Raw genomic sequence first — 23,514 nt, forward strand, 5'->3', positions numbered from 1 at the left:
GATATATGTTTTTCTTTATCAAAAATAGATATAATATAATTTAAATAAAAAACTATACAATATTAACAAAGCATGATATTTTAAATTGATAAAAAAAAAGTTTGGACTGCCTATTATACTCCTTTTCTCTTGTTAAAGCAGTTTTCCACTTTTTTGACTAAAAGACAAAAAAAATCTGATACACAAATGTATCTTCATCTTTTATAATTAGTTTGTAAAATTTTGTGAATGGAAAATTATAAGGTGGAGGCTCCTTATTAGTGTATGAACCACCTTTGCTCCACTCCCCATTCTCAGCCAAAATATCAAGAAGATTTGTGAAGTACTCTTTTTCATGTGTTTTTTGGAAATCATTTTGCAAAACAAAAGAAAGGAACTAGATTGTGTACTAGATAAAGCAAAACACAAAAGGAATATAATCAAGAAAGTGATACACAACCCAATGAAAGTTCAAGTACACAGATTGTGATGGATACATGACACCATGAATCGAACATCCCATACTATCTTTTGAAAATAATAATAAATATATATAAATCAAGAAGTATATAAATTGCATTGGATATTGTGAAAAGAGCACCAAATCTGAATTTCAAAAAGATAAAAATAAAGGAGTACAACATCTATATTTAGGAAAAAAAGCAGAAGTTAAAGTCTGAAAGTGCCTAGGAACCAACTAGTTCCCTTTGAAATATATTTAGAAAAGAAAAAAGCAGAAGTGAATTCTGAAAGTGTTCAAGAACCTACTATTTCCCTTTGAAGAGTCACATCCTTACTCGAGTTCCAACACTCTGTCTCTCTGCCCATAACTCTCCATTCATTCTACTTTACCAAATATGAGATACTATTATAATTGTTCCTGCTCTTTAATTAGTAATAGTATAGTTAACTAGCATATTTGGGGATGCAACAAAATACAATATAACCATCCATTTATAGGTCTCTGGTCAGTTTGTATATACAAACTACAAAAAAGGTTTTAGCATTATTAGGCTATTCATTTTTTTAATAACCTAGTAGCATTATAGAACTATTCATTTTCATAATTTTAAGAACCTAGTAGCAGTATTAATATTTTATTATTTTAGACTTATAGAGTGCGTAGCTTTTTTTTTTTTTTTTTTTTTTGTCACTGAGAGTGCGTAGCTTAAGATTTCATTTTACATGGGAGTTTATGTTCCCTGGTCTCATTTAAGGATATCATTATTCATTATGTACGTTAAAGAAGAATAAAGATGTATTCTCATCTCTTTAATTTGTGCGTTATAATAATAAGCTCACTACAGAAAACAACCAAAACGCACACCAACATCCTCAAAACGCAAACGCTAATATTCCATAGCTGTCGTGGACTAGTATCAATCACTCTTGAGTGTCTCTTCTTTTGTCAGCTTCTCTCTCTTCTCTCTTATTTCTATCTTTTTAAAAGATAGCAACAACTGAAACAAGCAGAACCACCACATTTTCTTTCCTTTCTTCTCATTTGTCCTTTCTATTTCCAGGCTCACTTCATACAGAGAGAGAGAGAGATTAGCAAAAGCATATCTTTCTCTGTCTGAGTAAAAGGAAACCAAAAACACTAACCATGGAGTTACTAAAGGGTTCTGGTCAGAACCAGCCCGAATCGGCTGGTTCCTCGTCTACACTGAGTGGTGGACTCAGGTTTGGTCAGAAGATCTACTTCGAGGATGGATCCGGAGCAGGTTTAAGCAAGAACCGTGTTAATGCTGGTCGTAAGTCGATGACAGCTAGGTGCCAAGTGGAAGGTTGTAGAATGGATCTAAGCAATGCTAAAACTTATTACTCAAGACACAAAGTTTGTTGTGTTCACTCTAAGTCATCTAAAGTCATTGTCTCTGGTCTTCACCAAAGGTTTTGCCAGCAATGTAGCAGGTTTCTTTTCTTACCAAAGCTTTTACACCTTTTTTTTCTAGTCTTGTCCCCTTTTTGAGTTTTTTTTTTTGTTTTGTTTGCTTTGGCTCTTAACGTCTTTGAAGAGTCTTATGAATCTAACTTTACAGCTAGTTATTATGTGATCTTGTCTCTTGTATCTGAAGATAATAATATGAATTATTCTGTTGCTTTTTAGTTGAATCTTCTTTTCTCTTTACATCATTCAGGTTTCACCAGCTTTCTGAGTTTGACTTAGAGAAACGAAGTTGTAGACGGCGACTCGCTTGCCACAACGAACGTCGAAGAAAGCCTCAAGCAACAACCACTCTCTTGACTTCTCGTTTCGCTAGCATCGCTCCATCTCTATACGGTTTGGTTTCTATAACTTTGTTACTCTTTTCAGCTCAATGTTTCTTGGCAACAAGTTCTTGATTCTTGTTTTTGGTGAGACAGGGAACGCCATTAGAGGCGTTTTGGGAGATCCTGCTACGTGGTCAACCACCGCAAGAGGGTCTGCACCATGGCAAAGCCATCAACTGATGAATGTTTTCTCATATGGAAACTCAAGCACAGACTCGAGCTGTGCTCTCTCTCTTCTGTCAAACTCAAACCTAGCTCAGCAGGAACAACAGAGACTTCAGACACCAACCAATACATGGCGACCATCTTTAGATTTCGACTCAGTTGTTGCTGATAGGGTTACAATGGCTCAGCCACCTCCTGTTTCAATCCAGAATCAGTACTTGAACCAAACTTGGGAGTTCATGTCAGGCGAAAAAAGCAATGAACATTGTATATCTCCTGCTTTGGGACTGAACCAAATCTCCGAGCCGGTTGGTTTCCAGATAAGCAATGGCACCACAATGGGTGGATTCGAGTTGTCTCTTCATCAGCAGGTTCTGAGGCAATACTTGGAACCTGAGAACACAAGAGCCTATGACTCTTCTCCTCAACAATTCAACTGGTCTCTATGAGTCTTTCTCTCTTTCACCCCTCCAAAGACTTTTTTTCTGAACTTGTTCATGTGCACCAAGAGCCTTATCTATGGAAAGACTTATCTGTTCTATGCTACTTAAAAAAACAGTCAATGATGGCAGAAAATGGCTTTTGTTTTGAGTATTACTTTAATGTTTTTTAGCGTTTGATCTTTAAGCCATTTGTTTTTTAGTGATGATCTCTTTGTTTTGTTCACATCTACACAGAAGCACATTTGTACTTGGCTTAAGAATCACATTAAAACATCTAACATCAAATCAGAGTTTTGCATCCTTTTTTATCACCCTACTATCTATGAAAGGATATGAGTAATATGGCCACCAGCAATTCCTTTAGAGTTGATCTCTTCACCTACCTGCTTAAACAGTGTTTTTCTTCTGATTCTTGCTTCCTCTCCAGCCACATAACGAGTGAACTTTGAACCTGATTCAAACCTTATGCACTGTATGACTTATCTAATGATCATCCTCATTAACGCCAGGGCAATTGGAAAGAAGAGCTTCACTCGTTTCATACTGATTCATATATGGAGAAAACTTTGTCAGTATACTTAAACGAACTTGAAACTAAGCAATGATGAGAGAAAACACATTGAATTACCTGGAAACCGCAAAAAGGGCAATACCGATGTTCATCCCTCAGTTTCATTAATATCTCCTGCAAATCCTGCAACCAGTAAAGCTAAAACTTGTCACCCACAAGAACATAAAGAACAATGTTAAGGCTTGAACTCTACATGACACTAGAGAACATACCTCTTCAGTGATCACCTCCTCTTCTTCCTCCTCTTCTTCATCAGCCTTACCATCTTCATCTCCTTCCTTCTTCTTCTCCGGAACAACTTCAACATTCTCAAGCTGATCAAGAGCCGCCTTAGCCTTCCTAAAATTAATCACAACTCTTTTGTTACGCCACTGAGACTTCTGCCTATCCCCAAAATCCTCCAACATTTCCTCAACTTTCCTCTTCTCATTCTCCTTCTCAACCTCCTCTCTCTTCCTCTTCTCCTTGTGTGGATCCTCTCTCCCCACACCGGCCCTGGATCTTCGAATATCCACGGTCACTGGCTCGGCTCTACCTGAACCTCCCTTGCCAAGAGCAGAGCCTGGCTTGTAACCCATTTGCTTCAACAGCTTAAACCCTACGTTAGACTCTCCAATGGGAGTGTCTTCAATACGAGCCAATGTCTGTGCATCCTCTTCTATTTGCTTCCTCTCTTTCTCCAATCTTCGCCGCTCGTGCCAAGGGAGATTCTTTAGCTTCTTACGAGATGCTTCAACGGCTACACTTTTCTTTTCAGATTCCTGCAACAACAAGGGCATTCACATGATAAAGCTGAAAACTTTCAAAGAGGATGCGATCTGTCTTAAGACTTTGAAAGTACCTTTCTTTTAGATTTCTGGGTAAGTTCAGGTGGAATGAACTGAGATAAGTCTCCCATGTAATCATCGTTCTCTTCTCCTTCTTCTTCTTCTTCGTGTTTCGATGCTTGTCCTCCGAGGCCAGTCAGGTTTCTCGTCGAATCTGCCATTTCCGACCGAGCTCGAGAGAGAGAGAGGACGGGACAGATGGAGAAAGAGAATGAGATTAACTGTTGATGGGCTTTATAACGAGGCCCAATAAGGATGATATATATCTAACTTGGGCTTTCTCTGGCTCTGTTGTTTCCTTGCTGGTGAACGTGAACATCTGAAACAGAATCTGTCTGGTTCCTCCCAGGAGAAAAACATGCAAAAAAAAGTGTTTTGTTTTATATGTTATGACAATTAAAGGAAGCAATAATGCTCCTCCGTCTAGAGGACGAGATTCTCAAAAGAGGCAAAAACGAGGGATTGAAATGTCAAAAGGAACAAAGATTAAACAAGACCAAAGCAGAAACAAAGAAAAATAATACTCTAAAAGTAAAAAGCTTTAGCAGAGTGTTCTGTGCAAGATATAAGTTACGTGGTGCGTATAAGTTCCAAACTACAAATCAGAACGGTTTTTCTCATTTCTCTTCACTAGCAATATGCCAAAATGATCGACAAAGCTCTACAGGAACGAGACATCTTCCACTCGGTTGGTTCATTATTATTAGTCACCTTGTAGGCAGTAGAGTTGCCTTATATTCCCACTTGCTGTCAAATATTCACACCAGATACATAGGGACGGTCAAAACCTAGTTACTGCACATAAACTTGGGCATCGATTTCGAAAGTTCTTACCATAGAGCCAGTCTTTGAAATACACATGGAGTGCGCTTGATAGCTCCTTTTTCCGGTTTTCTTCCAGAGGCGTTTCTCTTAGCGATTGTCTTGTTTCTTCCAAGTTCTTTAGCTGATGAAATCACAATTAAGGGGAGTTAAGGAGATGCTAACAAGTGCTTCATTATTACAAAAAAAAACATACGTTTCTCTGCTGAGCTGCCATATAAGCATCTGGCAATGGAAATGGATTGTCTTTAGTGGAACCTATCTCCTCGCCGCTAAACCAGTTTGGGATCTTCACCATAGACATTGACACCACAGGTAAACATGTGATTAGATGTTTCGTTAATAGCATTCAACTGTTATCGGAGTTAAATGAGATTAAAAAAAGAGTTGTACCAAAAAGTTAATGAACTGGTCAGGGTCTACACAAGCAGCTGATTCAGCCTGTGCATCAGCAACACCGGCAGGGTGGGACAGTGAGTCATGTGGATCCACTGCTCCCAGTGCCAATGGTTTGTCCCATTTGTTGATACTTGGCTCAACACCTACCTCACTCATGTGCTCCTCCAAATGAGAGTAATATGTATTATATGGCGCAACCTGGAACACAATCAAACAGATTTTTTAGAATTCTCTAATTACTATCACCACCAGATATCAGACAGTGTTTGTATTCTCGGTAGTAAAAGGATACTTGTGATACCCTATAAAGCAAACATCAGACTAGAGAGGTATTTCTTAACCAATATAATCGTCAACACCATAAATTAGTGGGATGGCTAACACCTAGAAGATGTTTCCACTAAACACAGTTAACATGTCACGAAGAGCATATTAACCAAACTAAGCTATTCTCTTCATTGATTTTAGCTTTAAATCATAAAGGTAGATGTGTATGCACCGTGGTTCAAGATATGAAGCTTGTAAATCAACACTGGATCTTAGAGAGAGAGAGAGACTTCACCTGCAGTTTGTGGTTATCGCCAACAATAAGTGGTCGCTGATTGACTCCCAAGAAGAATACACATTCACGGCAATTGGCGATACACACTCGTTTGGAAGCTGCAATAACATGAACTCTCTCACAGTGCTCAACTCTTAATGCCTGCAAAAAGAAATCAAGAGATTGATTATACTGCATCTTTCAGTAAAAGTCGGCAGATATTATAACCTGTTAAATGTTGCCTTAAATAACTTAGATAAAGAGGAAAGGAGTATTGCGTCCGCACCTTGCCAACAGCTCCAAGAACTATAGTCGTATCAGAACATCCATACACAGTTGCATACCTCAATGGCGCTAAAAGATAAATAACAGAATCATGGCAATTGACAACCTGCAAAATACACAGAGCATTTAGTTAACATGAGTGCACAGAGAGACTCCATGGACGCAAGTCATTTGGTGCAGGGAATAATTCAGCTATATGAAAACGCAAGTCATTCGTTCATAGCGAACCTTCACAGATCTACCCCTAAGATCAGAGGCCTGCTTAACAAGTGAAGTCTTGGAGACTCCTTCGATTAAACACGGGCCTCTACCACTAGGTGCAACCTTGTTCGGAGCAGCAGAAACATCTGACATCGCATCATCTTGATCAGAGGCATTAGAAGGCCCGTTCTCTTTCCCAGAAATTCTCTCAGTGATGGTTTCTAAAGCGGAAGCTATGTTCTGCAAAAGCCAGTCATGCACTTGGGAAGCAGGGACCGGAACGGCAGGCATGTCCGGATCAGAGTTTGCAAAAAAGGGAGTAGCTTGGCTCAGTGGAGATACATCAGATCCCTTATCACCAAACTGAACAAGAAAACCCAGGTGCTCAAAAGCCTCCATAGAGAGAACCTGAAGAATGTTAAACAAGCAAAAGTTTAAACCATCATGAAATAAAAATATAGCTGAGACCTGTGTTCTCTCTCATTCCCTTAAAAATTCGTATCCCTTGACAAAAATATTGAGAGACTAGTACATACCAATGCGTCTTCTCCTTCACCTTCCACAGGCTCTGCAAGGAGCGAAATGATGTTTGCTAAATGTTTTTGCAGATATGACAACTGATGAGCTTCATCATCTGCTTGCGACGGCATAAACCTACGGCTGTTGCTGCGAACAAGCTGCAAAGGATAATAAAAAGGAAATATAACTAACACTTTCAACCCACATAACAGGAAAGTTTCACAACGACTAAACAAAGAGAGCATCTTCTCCATTGACAGATTATATTACCAACACATATCGTAACATTATATTAATCATCAAGCTTCCAACTTTGCATAACTCTTTAAAGTTTGAGGTCCATCAAAGACAAAAACTTTACGTTACCTGAATTGGGGATAACGCAGATAAGTAGCCATCAAAAGCTGAAGTCGATGGCCACACATCAGCCACAGCCGCAGAATCCTTATGCGTCCTAGGCAGCAACTTCTTATACGATTGAATGTAGAGAAACAAAACCAGATCCCTCAAATCAGCCCCCACGGAATCGACTTCCTCCGGTTTAGCCCTAACCAGAGGATCAGACTCGGAATGGAGCACCGAGCCGAGCGTCTCGAGAACGAGACTCGCGTGGTCGCCGGAGATCTGGAGAATGTCGGCGATTGCTGCCGATCCGACGCGGTTGTTCGAGGCTGCATCGGTTAGCTTCTGCTTGACGGGAGCTAGGGTTTGGATCGGGTCGGTGAAGACGAGTTTTTGGATCGGGAGGAGCCCGTGCTCGAAGGAGACGCGTCTTGGGTGGATTAGTGGATTCGGATTCGGGTTCGGGTTGGGTTCTGGGTCCGGGGCTGTAGGCGGTGGTGATTCGTCAGTCATGGTTCGTACTTCGTCGTCGTGAAGTTGTGCAGATCTTTCCTTTTGGGCGATGAATAATGGCATTGAAGGAGGGAGAGGAGAGAGAGTGTGTGTGTGTGATATAGTGCGCGCACGTGTATGGTATTAATCTACGCCTTGTTTTCTGGTCGTTGGATTTACGAGTATATTAACCTTGGATCCGAGGAATGACACGTCAGACAAGTGATCAATGCATTTCGCCATTTATTTTTTTTAGTTTCTTTGTTCGGCAACTATCATTGCAAATTAGTTAGCTGATAAAGATTGTCACAAAAGTAAAAGGTGATCAATTGATCATCATAGTTCATAAACTCTTTTTTTTTATAATCCAGGTATCCGATCTCTAACTTAGTTCGACTATCCCACCGCGTTCAACCGAAACTATCGAGGAAGGTTTTGGAAGCCAAACGGAAACCAAAGTTAAATCCGTTGTGGCCGGGGTTCGAATTCGTTATGGCGGGCACCTCTAATTTATAAATTTATAGCTAGTAGTTTAATAAAGATACAATTAATATTTTATTACCTAATCATGGTGATAACACTATTTTATATATCTTCTCATTGTTGAAACTCTATTAGTTAGAACTATGGTCTATGGAGGTTTATGTGAAAGAAAATGGAAAAAAAAAGTTGACGTTTCAGCAGACCAGATCACAATAAAAGAACACATAACTGGCATTGCAAATTGCAATCTATAATTTTCCGCTTGTTTAATTAAGAATTATGTTCTTAAGACATTTAGTGGACACAATCAACTTTGGGATTATTGGGTTACCATACTTAATCAGTTAGACTGAATTAACATTGAGGCTTATTAGTAAGTCGTCGAGGCCACGTAGTACCATTCAGCACGATGCACAGCATGGTTGCAGTCCAAATATGAATGGTGGCATGACTCGTTACAGTAGCTAAGTGATTTGACTACTCAGTAGTCTCTACTAGAACTAGGTACTTTATCCGTTAATTTTGGTTCGATTTGTTATTCGTTTTGATTCGATAAAAATTCGGATATCCATAAATTTTCAAAGCAAAACAAATATCAAAAATCAATCTGTTAAAACGAAGTAATCACAAATACTAAAAAATTTAGAATCAGATATCTGATATATTCTACTTTTATATGTATAGTTTTATATACTATGGTTTTAACGTATAAATTTGTTAGTTTTATTTATAAGATTACTTATAGAAGTGTTAAATTAAGAAATGAATATAAACTCTTATAAAAAAATATAGTTCTTCTAAAATTTATGTTTCATAAGAATATTCACCTTACTCTTCAATTTCTGCTTAAGCTTCCCCGGAATTATTATTTTTTAAAATTATGAAACATAAAGTTTCACTAATTTTTATTTTACATTATGTTAAAGATATTTGTAAGACAAACTTGTTTAGTTTTTCTAAGTTTATTTTTATTGAAAAAGTAAATAAGACATCCATTGATGTCCTTAAATATTCACAAATTTGTAAATTTTTGGATATCCCGAAAATAGGATATTCATATTTTATCAAACTAAAGCAAATCAAAAAATTGGATCTTCGTAAAATATGAAGCAAATCGAAAAATGGATCTTCGTAAAATATAAAGCAAATCTCAAATATTAAAAAATACAGTAGTATTCGATACGCGCTCACCCCTAGCATTAGCATGTACCCATTTAGCAATACAACATGGTCACAGTCCAAGTCGTCACATAGTTAATACTAGCATAGTATTTTGACGACTGGTTACAAAAGTTTTCAGCACACTTGGCTACGTTTAATCGAGATAAAATAACGTTTTATTTTAGCACCTTCGTTTTCTTATCACACTTCTCAAATTATTACCCTACAAGTTTTTACTGTAATAGTAATTGGTGTTAAACGGCCCGAACAATTTAATATTTTACCCATAATAATTATTATATTTGGTCCATAAGATTTAAAATTTAACCAATTACAGTATATTATGTTCTTTTATATGACTCATTTGTATGTAAAGCTGACTAATCAGCCACATAATAATCACAGTCAGCACCGTTAATTACAATTAAACAATGTTAATGTCGATGTATGAATTAGCGTGGACTTATAAAAGAAAAATGTAGGTATGTTTTTTTTTAAAAACTCATAGTTCAGACATGAATAAGCCGTTTCCCCCTCTAAAGTTAGAACAATAACACGAACAGTGAGTAACATAGCAAACAAAATAAGTACAAACCGAATATTAAGAACGGGCAACGGTTAGAACACACATATGCCATGTAATCACTAATAACTACTATCGATGCCCAATCCATGTTTGTAAAATAATAGATAGAAATAGATAGAAATATTTATCGAACAAAAGAAAATAGACATAGATCGATAGATATAGACATTTTGGCCGTATACCAATTTGGATTCATATAGTTTGGTTGGTTTTGTAAACTACTTATTTTTCTTGCAACTGAGTTGTTCGATGATTTCTATTTTCAAGTTATACCTAATCAAGTAAATACCTAACTAGAAGAGTTCGCTTGCGTGTTTTAAACTTTTAGTCCATCTTTGTATTTATTTTTATTTTTTACCAAGAACTGGTCAATAAACAGTATATCAGAACCGAATGTTTTTATGTTTTAGATTACACTAATGCAAATAAAATTCCTCGTTTTTTCTTGTTTTTGTTTACCTAAAGGCACCATAATTTTTTTTCATTTGCATAAATAGTCTCTCTTTAATTTTTATAATCAGAAAAGAATGCATTTTGTAAAGAAGCAAAAGTAGTGACCAGCCTAGCACATGACAAAGAGAAATCCTTTTCACAAGAGATGATAAGCACATGTCCTACATAAATATATATGTGTGGGAATTATGATTGTAGACATTTAAGGTAAATTGTGAAAACAAGAATCACATAGGTGACAAAACATTTGATCGTGACTGTGTTTTCTTTATGAATGTAATCTTGCAACCTTTTTTGTTTGGTTAAACTAACTAATGATGCAACTTATAGAAATTTCTTGTATCATTAATTTTTTTGACAATATAATGTTGTAAAGCACAATTAGTATTTATTTTATTCTTGCTACAGTTTAATTAGTTCGACAAAGCAAAAAAAATACTATAGGAAACTAAACAATTGCATAAAGTAATCATCTGATTCACCGAAGTTAAAACCAGGACACTACGATGTCAAAAGAAAAAAACCAGGAACACTACAAGGTAAGTGCATCGATTACCACCAAATAACCAAGAACCAATGTACATGTGAATTCGAGTTCACAGACAAATTACCCATTGATAAATATTGGGCCCTAAATGACATTTTTATTAAGCAAAAAAAAAGTCAGGGTCCAGCCATACGGCTTTTTGTATATATCGAAACGAGAGGACGCAGAACGTAGAGGAATCAAATGACTTCTGCTTCATCTACACTACTAGTTTTATTTTTTTATCTAATCCTTGTGTCATAATCTAATCAGATACTTGCATTATACAAATACACAATAAAAGTAATATTTTATTAGGGGAAAATTATATCAGTTCTTTTTTTGAACTACCGATTTATATCAGTTGTACTAATATTTTATTAGGGGAAAAGACGACTGCCGTTGAAAGATTACGCTAAACCGTCGTCTCGTCTCCACACGTGTGAGATTCAAAACAGAGAGGTATGTCTTGCGTGTTTTTTACGTGGACCCCATCCTCGACTGTATTATTATCTTTATTATTTTCCTGTAACAAGAAAAAAAAGAGGGTGAAAACTGTAGAAAAAGCAAAAGAGAGAAGAAGACAACAAACAAGTGAGCCACAAAAGCTCTCTCTTTTATTTTGCCTCTCTCACTCCTCTTCAATGTTTCATTCACTTTTCTCTCTCTAGAAGAAGTTGCCCTTTCTTAGTAGTAGCGCCTATCCTCTGCCTTTACTAGTCGTCTCTTATTTTATTTGGTTGAAAACAACGAGGAACAAGACCTCTCTAGTCTTTTGCTTCTTCAAGATGGAGATTTCCTCCTCGCCTGCCTAAAATCGTTTATAGTAACTCTTGATTCTCACCCCAGAGATCTTGTATAGTCTCTTTTCGAAGATCTAAGGTATCTATTGTTAGATTTCAATTTTTTTTAATGAATTTTTTCCCATGGATTTAGTTTCAGCATTCTAGATCTTTGTTAGTGGTTGATTTATTTTCTATTTTTTTGCACTTTGTCGTTTTCTGTATTAAGTATCTCGAGGACAAAAAAATTGAAAGAAGAGAGATTTGTGAGTTTCAAAGTTTTTTTTTTGAAGTAAAAATCACCAGACAGCGTAACTCCTGCTCTGAAATGGTTTGTGTTTCCGATGTTTTTTTTTAAAGTTGGGTTCTTTCGATATACTAGTAGTAGTGAACTAAACGATGAATAATAAAGATTCACGATTTTGTGCCGTTAGATTCTGTCTCGGAGATGCTAACGAGGTTGTTTATGATCTAGAAAATGCCTTGCTTTATTCGAGATTCTTTTTTATTCAAAGTTTAATACTTTTTTTTTTCTACATATTTATCTCTCGCTTTACTCTCTCTCTTTGCTTTTTACTTCTTAACTCTTCATCAAATGTTGTTCTTTTGTCTCAGATCTAGTGCATTGAAGTGGAGTAGTAGTAGTAGCTGAAACACTAAATCTCTGTAAAAGTAATGATCTTTATTACCATTTTTATCTTACTGAATGTGAATATTTTTAATAAAAAGTTTTCCTTTTTTTCTGTTTGAACTGTGTAGGAGCTTTTGTTTAGTTGTGTTCTGGAGCAGCAAGCATGATGCAGAGACCACCTCCCGAAGATTTCTCCTTGAAGGAGACGAGACCACATCTCGGCGGTGGAAAAGTCACCGGAGACAAGCTCACCAGCACTTATGACCTGGTCGAGCAGATGCAGTATCTCTACGTCCGTGTGGTCAAAGCCAAGGAGTTACCCGGTAAAGACCTAACCGGTAGCTGCGATCCTTACGTCGAAGTTAAGCTAGGAAACTACAAAGGAACCACACGTCACTTCGAGAAGAAGTCAAACCCTGAGTGGAACCAAGTCTTCGCCTTCTCCAAAGACAGGATCCAAGCTACTTTCCTTGAAGCTACTGTCAAAGACAAGGACGTTGTGAAAGACGATTTGATCGGTCGTGTTGTGTTCGACTTAAACGAGGTGCCTAAGAGAGTTCCTCCCGACAGTCCCTTGGCGCCACAGTGGTACAGGATCGAAGACAGGAAAGGGGAGAAAGTCAAAGGAGAGCTGATGCTGGCTGTTTGGTTCGGTACTCAAGCTGACGAAGCTTTCCCCGAAGCTTGGCACTCGGACGCTGCGACGGTTAGTGGAACCGACGCTCTAGCCAACATCCGCTCCAAGGTTTACCTCTCTCCCAAGCTCTGGTACCTTAGGGTTAACGTGATCGAGGCTCAGGATCTGATACCGAGTGACAAAGGGAGGTACCCTGAGGTTTACGTGAAGGCTATAGTTGGGAACCAAGCGCTGAGGACTAGAGTATCACAAAGCAGGACTATTAATCCTATGTGGAATGAAGATTTGATGTTTGTAGCAGCTGAGCCCTTCGAGGAGCCTTTGATACTAAGTGTTGAAGATAGAGTTGCTCCGAATAAAGATGAGGTCTTGGGGAGGTGTGCGATCCCGTTGCAGTATCTGGACAAGAGGTTTGATCATAGGCCTGTGAACACCAAGTGGTTTAACCTCGAGAAGCATATCATGGTCGATGGGGAGAAGAAAGAGATCAAATTCGCTAGCAAGATTCACATGAGGATATGTTTGGAAGGAGGGTACCACGTTCTTGATGAGTCCACGCATTACAGCAGTGATCTTAGACCGACGGCTAAGCAGCTTTGGAAGCCCAACATCGGTGTGTTGGAGCTTGGGATACTGAACGCGACTGGTCTGATGCCTATGAAAGCTAAAGACGGTCGTGGAACTACGGATGCTTACTGTGTGGCGAAGTACGGACAGAAGTGGATTCGAACTAGGACGATCATTGACAGCTTTACACCGAGGTGGAACGAGCAGTACACTTGGGAGGTTTTTGATCCGTGCACTGTTGTCACCGTTGGAGTTTTTGATAACTGTCATCTCCATGGAGGTGAGAAGAACGGTGGTGGGAAAGATTCGAGAATCGGCAAGGTGAGAATCAGGCTCTCTACTCTAGAGACTGATAGAGTCTACACTCACTCGTACCCTCTTCTGGTGCTTCATCCTAACGGAGTCAAGAAGATGGGAGAGATCCACTTAGCTGTGAGGTTCACTTGCTCTTCCTTACTCAACATGATGCATATGTACTCGCTTCCTCTCTTACCTAAGATGCATTACATCCATCCTTTGACGGTTAGCCAGCTTGACAGCTTGAGGCATCAAGCGACTCAGATTGTGTCCATGAGGCTTACCAGAGCAGAGCCGCCTCTAAGGAAAGAAGTAGTTGAGTACATGCTTGATGTTGGTTCTCACATGTGGAGCATGAGGAGAAGCAAAGCCAACTTTTTCAGGATCATGGGAGTTTTGAGCGGGTTGATAGCGGTGGGGAAATGGTTTGAACAGATCTGTAACTGGAAGAATCCAATCACAACGGTCTTGATCCATCTCCTGTTCATCATCCTTGTCCTCTACCCTGAGCTAATCTTGCCAACCATCTTCCTCTACCTCTTCCTTATCGGTGTTTGGTACTACCGTTGGAGACCGAGGCATCCTCCGCACATGGACACGCGTCTCTCTCACGCTGACTCAGCTCACCCTGACGAGCTTGATGAAGAGTTTGATACTTTTCCTACTTCGAGACCGTCTGATATCGTCAGGATGAGGTATGACAGGTTGAGGAGTATCGCTGGGAGGATTCAGACGGTGGTTGGTGATCTTGCGACTCAAGGAGAAAGGCTTCAGTCTCTGCTGAGCTGGCGTGATCCGCGTGCAACCGCGCTGTTCGTTTTGTTCTGTTTGATTGCTGCGGTTGTTCTCTATGTGACTCCGTTTCAGGTTGTGGCGCTTCTGGTTGGGATCTATGTTCTGAGACATCCGAGGTTTAGGTACAGGCTACCGTCAGTTCCTCTCAATTTCTTCAGGAGGCTTCCTGCAAGAACTGATTGCATGCTCTGATGAGCTCAAAGACAAAATTGCCATCTCTCTCTCTCCCTCGGATCTTCCTTCCCATCTCAAAGAAACTTCCTCTAGAATTGTTAATTTGTTTTGTTCAAGTGTCATGTCATGAATCTTTTCTTGGTTGTTACTTATCATGTCTTATTTCGTTTATAACATTATCAAGACTTTTGTCTGATTGTGGTAAATCGGTATCTGTGTGATTTTGATGTTCTTTTTTTCTGGTTAGTTAGTTAACCAGTCTCTGCATCTCTGGTTTTAGCAAGAACTCTCAAGTAGAACAAAGTAATTTCAAGAACTATTAAGTAGAACAAATAATACATAAAAAATTTAGTTGCAAGTGTAACTGGATTCAACATCCACCAGATTGGACGGTGAGATGGGGAATAGTATGTTACTAATACTATGCTAGCTATGCATAGTATTAGTAATTGGTCACTGTACCCGTAGAACAAGTTTGGTACGATACGATACTGCAGCAATTGGTACATGACATAAGATAAGCTAGAATCAATTTTTATACAAAACGGGTTGATGCTGGTTCATAAAATCAGCCTAATTATATTTCTACCTACTATTTAATTTCAAAAGATCAGATACCATTTATTTTGCTTTATTTATAACCAAACAAATTGAATTTGAGATGCTGCACCCACTACCACCACCACCACCACCATCAATGCTAGGGAGAATAATTGAACGGAGCAGAAGAAGTTAATGGGCCCTAAGTTGAATTTATGGGCCACGTGAAAAATGGGATACGCTATGGTAGGGAGAAAATCTTTTGTTAGCTTTATTGGATTTTCATCGCGTAGGTTTCACGCTATCCATTGACTCTTTCTTTTAAGCTTTTCTTCTCATTTGTTTATTATTTTAAAAAGACTAATTGACCGGTCAATTATAATTAAAGGAAGCAGGACGAAAGGACAATTATTCGCCGCGAAATCTGGACCGTACGATTCTCCGACTACCATAGGGGCAAATCTGTAACTTTACTTGTTCGTCTTCTTCAGAGTTAAGAGTTATATAGAGCGATAGAGAGGGAGATTGATTGGCGAGCTTTATAGAGAGAGAGAGAGAAAGAGAAGCAGAGATGGCTAGTGGAATCGCTCGTGGTCGTTTAGCAGAGGAGAGGAAATCGTGGAGGAAGAATCATCCTCATGTTCGTATTATTTTTTCTTCTCCAATTTCAAATTTTGATCCTTGGGCATGTGTTTACAAATATCTGATTGCCTTTTCTGATGGTGAAATTAGGGTTTTGTGGCGAAGCCTGAGACTGGGCCTGATGGGTCGGTGAATCTAATGGTGTGGCATTGCACTATTCCTGGTAAAGCCGGTGTAAGTGTTTAAACAAACTTGAAATTAGGGGTTATCAGTGTTTTTATCACTCTGATTGGTGTTTTACTTATGTGTGTCAGCTTCTCATTACTAGAACAAATGGTGAAAGTTACATTAGTTTTGGTTAATGTTTATGGTTTATACTGGTGTGTTACCGTTTCTGATGCTTATTGGATTCAAAGTCCGTAGCTTTTCTTCTATGTGATTCCTGTTTTGTTTCTCTTATATGGTTTTGTTCCTTTGCTTAAACATAGAACAATTTAAAAGATTGTTTTTTTTTTGTGTATATGGTTGGGATAAATAGTTGTTTCTCTTATATGGTTTAGTAGTGTACATAGCTAAGGTAATAATACTTTGCAGACTGACTGTGAAGGTCAATTCTTTGTGAATGTTCGTAGCTGTAACCTCACTTGTGGTGTTCTGTATTTTCTGTTTATAAATTTTGGTCTAGCAAATGAAATAATTTGAACCTACGTTCTTGATTTTGAGGTATAATTGGCTTTGTTGAAATATTCAACATGGTTGAAAAGAGTAATTGCTAGTGTCATTCTTGAACCATATTGTTCATAGTGAAATTACTTGACACTGCAGACTGATTGGGAAGGTGGGTTCTTTCCATTAACGATGCACTTCAGCGAGGACTATCCGAGCAAGCCTCCCAAATGCAAATTCCCACCAGGCTTTTTCCACCCTAATGTCTATCCATCAGGGACAGTCTGTCTCTCAATCCTTAACGAGGATTCCGTAAGTACTCTCTTTTCTTTGCATTTCTCCATGACCAAATCATCATCCTCAACTTCTCTGTTGATAGGGGTGGAGACCAGCCATCACTGTGAAGCAGATTCTTGTCGGTATTCAGGATTTACTTGACACGCCTAATCCAGCTGACCCTGCACAGACTGATGGGTATCATCTCTTCATTCAGGTACACTCTCTCATGATGTCATAGTTTCCGAAACATAGGAACCAAGTGATTGTGAAACTTCATTCTGATGGGATTCAGTTTTGATGAAACAAATATGCAGGATGCAGTTGAGTACAAGAAAAGGGTTAAGCTGCAGTCCAAGCAGTATCCTCCCATTGTCTAGAAACCTTCTTCGAAGGGAACACCAAAATCTGATGACAAACCTCTGAATCTTTTTGTGGTCTTTGTGTCTTTGTGATTGTGTTTAAATGTCATCGGGTGAATGAAAACTCCTCATTTTGGCACCTTTGAGACATTACTAGAATCTCTATTGTTTTCGGAAAAAAAGGAACAGAATCATCTTTTTCTGTCTATTAACTGTTAATATTCTTGGTACTGATTCAGTTGGTGTTTGCTTCTATACATTATAAATTAATTATGATCTCTGGTCCATTTCTATCCAAGTTCAACTTGATGTCTTAGGCCCTGTTCGTTTGTATATCTGAGAGATGCATCCAGATCGTCCATCTAGATGTCTTATCCAGATGCTCCACCTGGGTGTTGTTCGTCTCTGCATAAATCATTTTAATGCAACTACGTTTGTTTGCTTTTTTTTCAACTTGCATTTACATCGAGATGAATTTGTTACTAAAATAATTAAAATATACTTGTTTTAAAAATTTTGGCACGAATTTGCATTTTCTAAGTTTTGGCAGAAAATTACGTTTTCCCGGTTTTAATGGGAAATTGCATTTTTCGGTTTTGACGAGAAATTGTGTTTTCCGATTTTGACGAGAAATGATGGTTTTTGGTTTTGGCGGGAAATTGCGTTTTCCCGCTTTTTGGCAGAAAATTGCGTTTTTCTGGTTTTGGCGGAAATTTGTGTTTTCCCGGTTTTGGCGAGAAATTACGTTTTCCCGGTTTTGACGAGGAATTGCGTTTTTCCCGGTTTTAACGAAAAATTGTGTTTTCCGGTTTTGGCGGAAAATTGCATTTTCTCGGTTTTGGTGGGAAATTACGTTTTCCCGATTTTGGCGGAAAATTACGTTTTCCTGGTTTTGGCGGGAAATTACGTTTTCCTAGTTTTGGCGAGAAATTACGTTTTTCGATTTTGACGAGAAATTGTGTTTTCCGGTTTTGACGAGAAATTGTGTTTTCCGGTTTTGGCGGGAAATTGCGTTTTCTCGGTTTTGGCGGGAAATTATGTTTTTCCGGTTTTGGCGGAAAATTACGTTTTCCGATTTTGACGAGAAATTGTGTTTTTCGGTTTTGACGGGAAATGGTGGTTTTTGATTTTGGCGGGAAATTACGTTTTCCGGTTTTGGCGGGAAATTGTGTTTTTCCGATTTCGATGAATAATATTGGCGGGATATTGCGTTTTTTTCGATTTTGGTAGAAAATTATGTTTTCCGGTTTTGGCGGGAAATTACGTTTTTCTGGTTTTGACGAGAAATTGTATTTTTCGATTTTGATAGAAAATTACATTTTTGGTTTTGGCGAAAATCTTTTTAGTTTTGACATAAAAAATTATCAAATTTTTGGTGAAGATTCACTTTCACCGAGATGCTCCGTAAAAACTCACCCTCATTTGGATGAGAATTTGAGCTGAGTTTTCATAAATGCAGTTGGGTGATCTATCTGGATGTAGCATTTTAATGTACAAAACGAACATCAACTTGCATCTTCACCCAGATGGATCATCCAGATGAGCAAACGAACAGCACCTTAGTTCTCTCAAGACTAGCGAAATCTTTTAATTTGGTAATGAAAGCTACTTAGCACTTGCAAGTCAAATCTCTTTATGTTTGCACATAAAAAGCCTCTCTCTTCTCCATACAAAGATGTCCGACGTAAATCACGTGCTTACAAGTGTTCTTAATTGTGCTTACTAGTGTTTTTAATTGTTCTCTGAAACTCCTCCTTAGACGATTAGCATAAATCAGGGTTCAGATCGAAAATCAAGTCTACGGAAATACACAATGCCAAAGAATATTAAAAGACATACTAATATGCAAGTCTTATTCAACATAACAAGAACGAAACTGAAAAATGAAAGTGAAAGAGACTGCAGACATATTGCGGACATATCAAAACTATAATCCCTCTTACGATATGATCTTCTCCTATCATCAGAAAATAAGTTTTTTTGGGAAGAATATCCTATAAAATTATCAACGAGGAAATTATCAACAAGATGATTGACCCTTCTAGTAAAATCATAAGAAAATGATATCAAAACCTAAGAAATCATCAGAAGATGATCCACATAGTTCCTCCTTGATATCATCAGAAGAATTCTGTCTAAAAATAAGATTATTCTAGAATTCAGTGTGGAGGCTTAAAAATCCTGTAATGGCATGGACTTAGGTCCGGTGGGCTAGTCGATCACGTTTAGTGGTCGGATACTGGATTATCAAAAAAAAAAAAAAAAAAAAAAAGAATTCTGTCTAAAATAATACTCAATAAATACATTTTTTCCAGGTCTAAATAATACTCAATAATTACATTTTTTTTTAAATAATGTATTAAAAATTATAATCATGGGTTAAGCCCAAAAGGCCCAACTAATATCATTAGGATCCAGCAAAGAAAAACAAGGTTTTTTTCTTGGGTTAAAACCGTACCGTACCGTACGAGAACCAAAACTGGTTTACAGCTTTCTCTCTTTCTCTCTCTATCGAACAGTCTCTTCTTCTCCACTAGCGAACGTTGCTTTCCTCCCTACTCAAATTAGCTACGGAGTTTGTTCTTTTTTATCTCTCAGACAAGAAAGAGAAAGAGAAAGAGAAAGAGAAAGAGAGTCTATCTTACAAAACAACAATACTTTCTTCTCGAAAGCTCTGTAAGAAAGAAAGAGTGAACTTCAATTCAGACTCTTCGACCGCCACTGGCGCACCTTCCTATGCTCGCTTACTGACAAAAGTTTAAACCTTTCTCTCTCTCCTCCTTCCGTTTATGGATCTGACAGGAGGATTTGGAGCTAGATACGACGGCGGCCAGGAAGCTACAGGGCTTGAATCGCTTCATCTAGGAGATGAATTGCGGCAACTACCTCCGGATGGGTTCACGGCGTTGCTTGAGCTTCCTCCTACACAAGCCCTAAAGCTTCTCCATTTCACTGATTCCCCCTCTTCTTCTCCTCAAGCGGCGCCAATTGCTCCACCATCTTTTGCTTCTAACTTGGCCCTCATGGAGCGACCCGCTCGTTTCTCCACTGAGCATCAGCAAAACGGTACTAATCTCTCCGGTGAGACTACGACGAGCTCCAGCGTCAAAACAGAGCCTGCTGAGACCAATTCTTCATCTCAAGCGGTGAACAATCGATCTGGCAAGAGGAAAGATTCCGACAACAAGGTGAGAGAGAGTCTTTTGTTTTCTTTACATTCGATTTCCAGACAGTGATTGATTGATTCATGTCCCTAACATGTCTTAGCCTAAAAGCTCTACGAAGAAGAAGAACAAAAGCTCTGAAGAGAAGGAGAAGCTGCCTTATGTTCATGTTAGAGCTCGCCGTGGTCAAGCAACTGATAGCCATAGCTTAGCAGAACGAGTAACTCTTTGCATCTCTCACAAGTCTTTTCTCTTAATCAGCTGATTAATCGCTACTCAACATTGTATTATAGGCAAGAAGAGAGAAGATTAATGCACGAATGAAGTTGTTACAAGAACTTGTCCCTGGCTGTGATAAGGTTTGTCTCTCAGATACTAAGGTGTGCTCATTAGGTCTTCATTTGGCGTTTTACGACATGATATCTCCTTAATAGATCACCCTAAACGTTAGAGTATAATAAACTAGGTTTAATGAAGAAAAGTGGTTTTCTAGTGTGCCAAAGATCTCAACTTTATTATTTTAGCATCTCAATGGCTACACACGTAGCTTTAAGGTTAAAAATAGTCACAGGGAGATGATTGGAGATGGCTTTTATCGATTTCTTTTTTCCTCTTCTCACAAAGTGTGTTCATGGAGAATGACCTTAGGAAGTGGGGATGCTAGCTGTAATGTGCCATTAAGGTTTTGGGTTTAGGGGACAGGTTTTGGTGGATCAGAGTGTGTTTTGGGGTCCATGTTTTGATGATAAGTGGGAAAAGAAAGTTGCAAGCTTGGTGTGAAAGGGGTAGTATCGTCTCTAACACGTTAGGTATCTAAGACAATGACTCTTCGAAGATCCTTTACAAAAAAAAATGAAATTGCTTTGAGTCCCACATACCTAATTAGTTGCTAACTTGGATGTGACACTCCCCCTAATTTAATCAACTGATGTTAGAAGTTAGCAGCAATTATTGGTGAGATGAAGATGATGTTATGCAAACATCAGTGGGTGTTATGCAAACATCAGTGTTTATTAGTTTTGTTTTTTTTTTGTATTATTGGTAAGCTGTGAGGACTTGATTGATTGTTCCAATGAACCACCACTAGAGTAACTTTTGAAACTTGGTAAAGTTTAACTTTAGATTATAGGGTCATCCTCTTACCTGTTTCTTGGTGTATTCTCTCTTTGAAAACAAATAAGTAGCTGCTCAGAAGGAACTCTTGTTGGTATGTAAAAGCAGATGTGTACATAATATGAATCCTAATCTCACCAGAAAGTCTTTGAACTGCAGATTCAAGGTACAGCTTTGGTGTTGGATGAAATCATTAACCATGTCCAGTCTTTACAACGTCAAGTGGAGGTGAGACTTTCCGTGGTCCATTTTTGTTCTTTATATACCTATATATTGTACAATAGCATTTAAGGACACATCCAAAAGGTCATTTCAAAAACAGTTTGGTAAATGAATAGAATTGTGTGTCACAATCTATTGTTTTTTTTTCCACAGATGCTATCAATGAGACTTGCTTCAGTAAACCCCAGAATCGACTTTAATCTAGACACCATACTGGCTTCAGAAGTAAGAATCTTCTAATCTCGTACAATACTTATAGGCCCTTTTGATTACTCTACTACTACATAAGCATGTGTTTCTCAGTTGAGTAAACCATAGAAAACTATACCTCTTTTAGTAGCTTCTAGTTTATATCACAAAAAGGAGAAAACTTTTGGAGGTATTTATTGATACAAACATTAATTTAGACCATTTTAGAGCAAGGCTTAGGAAGATCAACGTCTAGTCTGATGAAGAAAACTTAGGGAAAATAAATGCACAACATACACCCACGCACACTGTGTAAGTTACAGTACACACAAACAGCTTAGTGGGTCGAACTCGGACCACCATTGTTCTGTAAACCTTTCTGTGTCTTCTGTCACTCATGTCGGATGTGTATATTGATGAGCTTTGATAGTTTGATAGATTTTGTTTTTAGTTATCCCTCCTCAATAATGTCTGTAGGTCTCTTCCAAATATCTGGTTGTTTCAAAGTTTTTTCTTTCTTTCACCTGTCTAATCTCATAATCACCAGTGGATTTTATCTAAAGTTAATAATTGCTCTCTCTTTCTTCTTACAGCTTGTACATTGCATGCCAATAAATAGCTAGGGTCCCTCACATTAAGCCTTGTGTTTTTTAGGATAATAATAACACAGCAACAACAGTTGACTTCCTTGACTAAATTAAGATCTCTATGAATGAATGATCTCTGAGCTGATATATTTTCCGGGTTTGGCCTCTTTTTTAGAACGGTTCTTTAATGGATGGGAGCTTCAACTGTACAGCAATGCAGGTTTCCTGGCCTCATCAAGTGATTGAGACAGAACAGCCCTATCATCAACACCGGCAACTGCAACAACCGCAACAGTGGCCTTTTGATGTCTTGAACCAGCGGGCTTGGGGAAGAGAAGAGGATCAAGATCATGGCAACGACCACAACAGTTTGATGGTGGGTTCTGCTAATTTGCACCCGAACCAGGTCAAAATGGAGTTGTAAGTTTGGGGGAAAACAGTAGTTTATGTATGTTTGTATATATCATGTAAGCTTTGTATACAAATAGATATCTGTGATTCTGTTAAGAAGGTATCAGTCATTTCATTCAGTAAGACAAAACTGGTATATGTTTATTTCATACTTTTACCAAATTTCCGCAATGTAGTATTACTTTTTCATCTAATGCACATGTAATTGAAGTCTGAGACCCAAAAGAAATATGTAAAATTTGCAACGAAAAAAGTTGAAGACACTCAATGATCAGTGTTTGGTGGCTTATGGTTCCTATGCTTTTATACTTCGAAATTTGCATAGAGACCTAGGATGTCATTCCAGGTGAGGATCAGTATGAGTTTGAGCAATAAAACTTTTTTCTTTTTGAACAACGCTGGGAAAACTTTATATCTTCTCTTGGCAGTTTAAAGTTGTAATTGTTTTGT

The 23,514-nt window shown here is 38.2% G+C and overlaps 6 protein-coding genes across 9 annotated transcripts; 4 read left to right on the forward strand and 2 right to left on the reverse strand.

The window, feature by feature from the left end:
* The first annotated feature begins 1,461 nt into the window (after nt 1–1,461).
* Nucleotides 1,462–3,058, forward strand: LOC108817862 (squamosa promoter-binding protein-like 15). The gene is made up of 3 exons (XM_018590682.2): nt 1,462–1,893; nt 2,121–2,263; nt 2,347–3,058. The coding sequence occupies exons 1-3, from the start codon at nt 1,586–1,588 to the stop codon at nt 2,865–2,867; spliced, it is 972 nt and encodes a 323-aa protein (XP_018446184.1). The 5' UTR covers nt 1,462–1,585; the 3' UTR covers nt 2,868–3,058.
* Nucleotides 3,059–3,071: 13 nt separating this feature from the next.
* Nucleotides 3,072–4,567, reverse strand: LOC108817863 (uncharacterized). The gene is made up of 4 exons (XM_018590683.2): nt 4,274–4,567; nt 3,645–4,193; nt 3,490–3,555; nt 3,072–3,404 (listed from the first exon to the last, which is right to left on the reverse strand). Exons 1-4 carry the CDS (start codon nt 4,418–4,420, stop codon nt 3,345–3,347), a joined length of 822 nt encoding a protein of 273 aa, XP_018446185.1. The 5' UTR covers nt 4,421–4,567; the 3' UTR covers nt 3,072–3,344.
* A 136-nt stretch (nt 4,568–4,703) lies between these two features.
* On the reverse strand, nt 4,704–7,936 carry LOC108817861 (uncharacterized). The gene is made up of 9 exons (XM_018590680.2): nt 7,393–7,936; nt 7,044–7,184; nt 6,535–6,915; nt 6,308–6,412; nt 6,043–6,183; nt 5,475–5,678; nt 5,278–5,370; nt 5,094–5,205; nt 4,704–5,006 (listed from the first exon to the last, which is right to left on the reverse strand). The coding sequence occupies exons 1-9, from the start codon at nt 7,879–7,881 to the stop codon at nt 4,963–4,965; spliced, it is 1,710 nt and encodes a 569-aa protein (XP_018446182.1). The 5' UTR covers nt 7,882–7,936; the 3' UTR covers nt 4,704–4,962.
* A 3,734-nt stretch (nt 7,937–11,670) lies between these two features.
* Nucleotides 11,671–15,183, forward strand: LOC108817568 (FT-interacting protein 3). Of its 2 annotated transcripts, XM_018590293.2 has the most exons (3): nt 11,671–11,951; nt 12,467–12,523; nt 12,611–15,183. In XM_018590293.2, exon 3 carries the CDS (start codon nt 12,646–12,648, stop codon nt 14,968–14,970), a length of 2,325 nt encoding a protein of 774 aa, XP_018445795.1. In that variant the 5' UTR covers nt 11,671–11,951; nt 12,467–12,523; nt 12,611–12,645; the 3' UTR covers nt 14,971–15,183. The 2 variants fall into 2 exon arrangements, with proteins under 2 accessions (XP_018445795.1, XP_018445797.1); XM_018590295.2 differs by lacking the exon at nt 12,467–12,523.
* Nucleotides 15,184–15,883: 700 nt separating this feature from the next.
* LOC108832698 (SUMO-conjugating enzyme SCE1) lies at nt 15,884–17,663 on the forward strand. The gene is made up of 5 exons (XM_018606153.2): nt 15,884–16,132; nt 16,225–16,308; nt 16,900–17,052; nt 17,120–17,233; nt 17,334–17,663. Exons 1-5 carry the CDS (start codon nt 16,064–16,066, stop codon nt 17,394–17,396), a joined length of 483 nt encoding a protein of 160 aa, XP_018461655.1. The 5' UTR covers nt 15,884–16,063; the 3' UTR covers nt 17,397–17,663.
* Nucleotides 17,664–19,861: 2,198 nt separating this feature from the next.
* Nucleotides 19,862–23,258, forward strand: LOC108832696 (transcription factor bHLH60). Of its 3 annotated transcripts, none has more exons than XM_018606150.2 (6): nt 19,862–20,566; nt 20,646–20,762; nt 20,836–20,922; nt 21,815–21,883; nt 22,031–22,102; nt 22,829–23,258. In XM_018606150.2, exons 1-6 carry the CDS (start codon nt 20,168–20,170, stop codon nt 23,075–23,077), a joined length of 993 nt encoding a protein of 330 aa, XP_018461652.1. In that variant the 5' UTR covers nt 19,862–20,167; the 3' UTR covers nt 23,078–23,258. The 3 variants fall into 3 exon arrangements, with proteins under 3 accessions (XP_018461652.1, XP_018461654.1, XP_018461653.1); XM_018606152.2 differs by having other exon boundaries at nt 22,866–23,037; XM_018606151.2 differs by having other exon boundaries at nt 19,865–20,566; nt 20,836–20,901.
* The last annotated feature ends 256 nt before the right edge of the window (nt 23,259–23,514 follow it).

The sequence above is a fragment of the Raphanus sativus genome, chromosome 7 (assembly GCF_000801105.2).
Source record: "Raphanus sativus cultivar WK10039 chromosome 7, ASM80110v3, whole genome shotgun sequence".
Classification (NCBI taxonomy): Eukaryota; Viridiplantae; Streptophyta; class Magnoliopsida; order Brassicales; family Brassicaceae; genus Raphanus; species Raphanus sativus.

Coding starts and splice junctions, on each gene's coding strand:
- LOC108817862 (XM_018590682.2), top strand. CDS start 1,586: ATGGAGTTACTAAAGGGTTCTGGTCAGAACCAGCCCGAATCGGCTGGT. Junction 1,894..2,120: donor TTTTGCCAGCAATGTAGCAG/GTTTCTTTTCTT, acceptor TACATCATTCAG/GTTTCACCAGCTTTCTGAGT. Junction 2,264..2,346: donor CATCGCTCCATCTCTATACG/GTTTGGTTTCTA, acceptor TTGGTGAGACAG/GGAACGCCATTAGAGGCGTT.
- LOC108817863 (XM_018590683.2), bottom strand. CDS start 4,420: ATGGCAGATTCGACGAGAAACCTGACTGGCCTCGGAGGACAAGCATCG. Junction 3,556..3,644: donor AGGAGGTGATCACTGAAGAG/GTATGTTCTCTA, acceptor TACTGGTTGCAG/GATTTGCAGGAGATATTAAT. Junction 3,405..3,489: donor GCCCTTTTTGCGGTTTCCAG/GTAATTCAATGT, acceptor TATATGAATCAG/TATGAAACGAGTGAAGCTCT.
- LOC108817861 (XM_018590680.2), bottom strand. CDS start 7,881: ATGACTGACGAATCACCACCGCCTACAGCCCCGGACCCAGAACCCAAC. Junction 5,206..5,277: donor TGGCAGCTCAGCAGAGAAAC/GTATGTTTTTTT, acceptor TGATTTCATCAG/CTAAAGAACTTGGAAGAAAC. Junction 5,007..5,093: donor TTTCAAAGACTGGCTCTATG/GTAAGAACTTTC, acceptor AATATTTGACAG/CAAGTGGGAATATAAGGCAA.
- LOC108817568 (XM_018590293.2), top strand. CDS start 12,646: ATGATGCAGAGACCACCTCCCGAAGATTTCTCCTTGAAGGAGACGAGA.
- LOC108832698 (XM_018606153.2), top strand. CDS start 16,064: ATGGCTAGTGGAATCGCTCGTGGTCGTTTAGCAGAGGAGAGGAAATCG. Junction 17,053..17,119: donor CAATCCTTAACGAGGATTCC/GTAAGTACTCTC, acceptor CTCTGTTGATAG/GGGTGGAGACCAGCCATCAC. Junction 17,234..17,333: donor GGTATCATCTCTTCATTCAG/GTACACTCTCTC, acceptor ACAAATATGCAG/GATGCAGTTGAGTACAAGAA.
- LOC108832696 (XM_018606150.2), top strand. CDS start 20,168: ATGGATCTGACAGGAGGATTTGGAGCTAGATACGACGGCGGCCAGGAA. Junction 20,567..20,645: donor GGAAAGATTCCGACAACAAG/GTGAGAGAGAGT, acceptor AACATGTCTTAG/CCTAAAAGCTCTACGAAGAA. Junction 20,923..21,814: donor TTTGTCTCTCAGATACTAAG/GTGTGCTCATTA, acceptor TTTGAACTGCAG/ATTCAAGGTACAGCTTTGGT.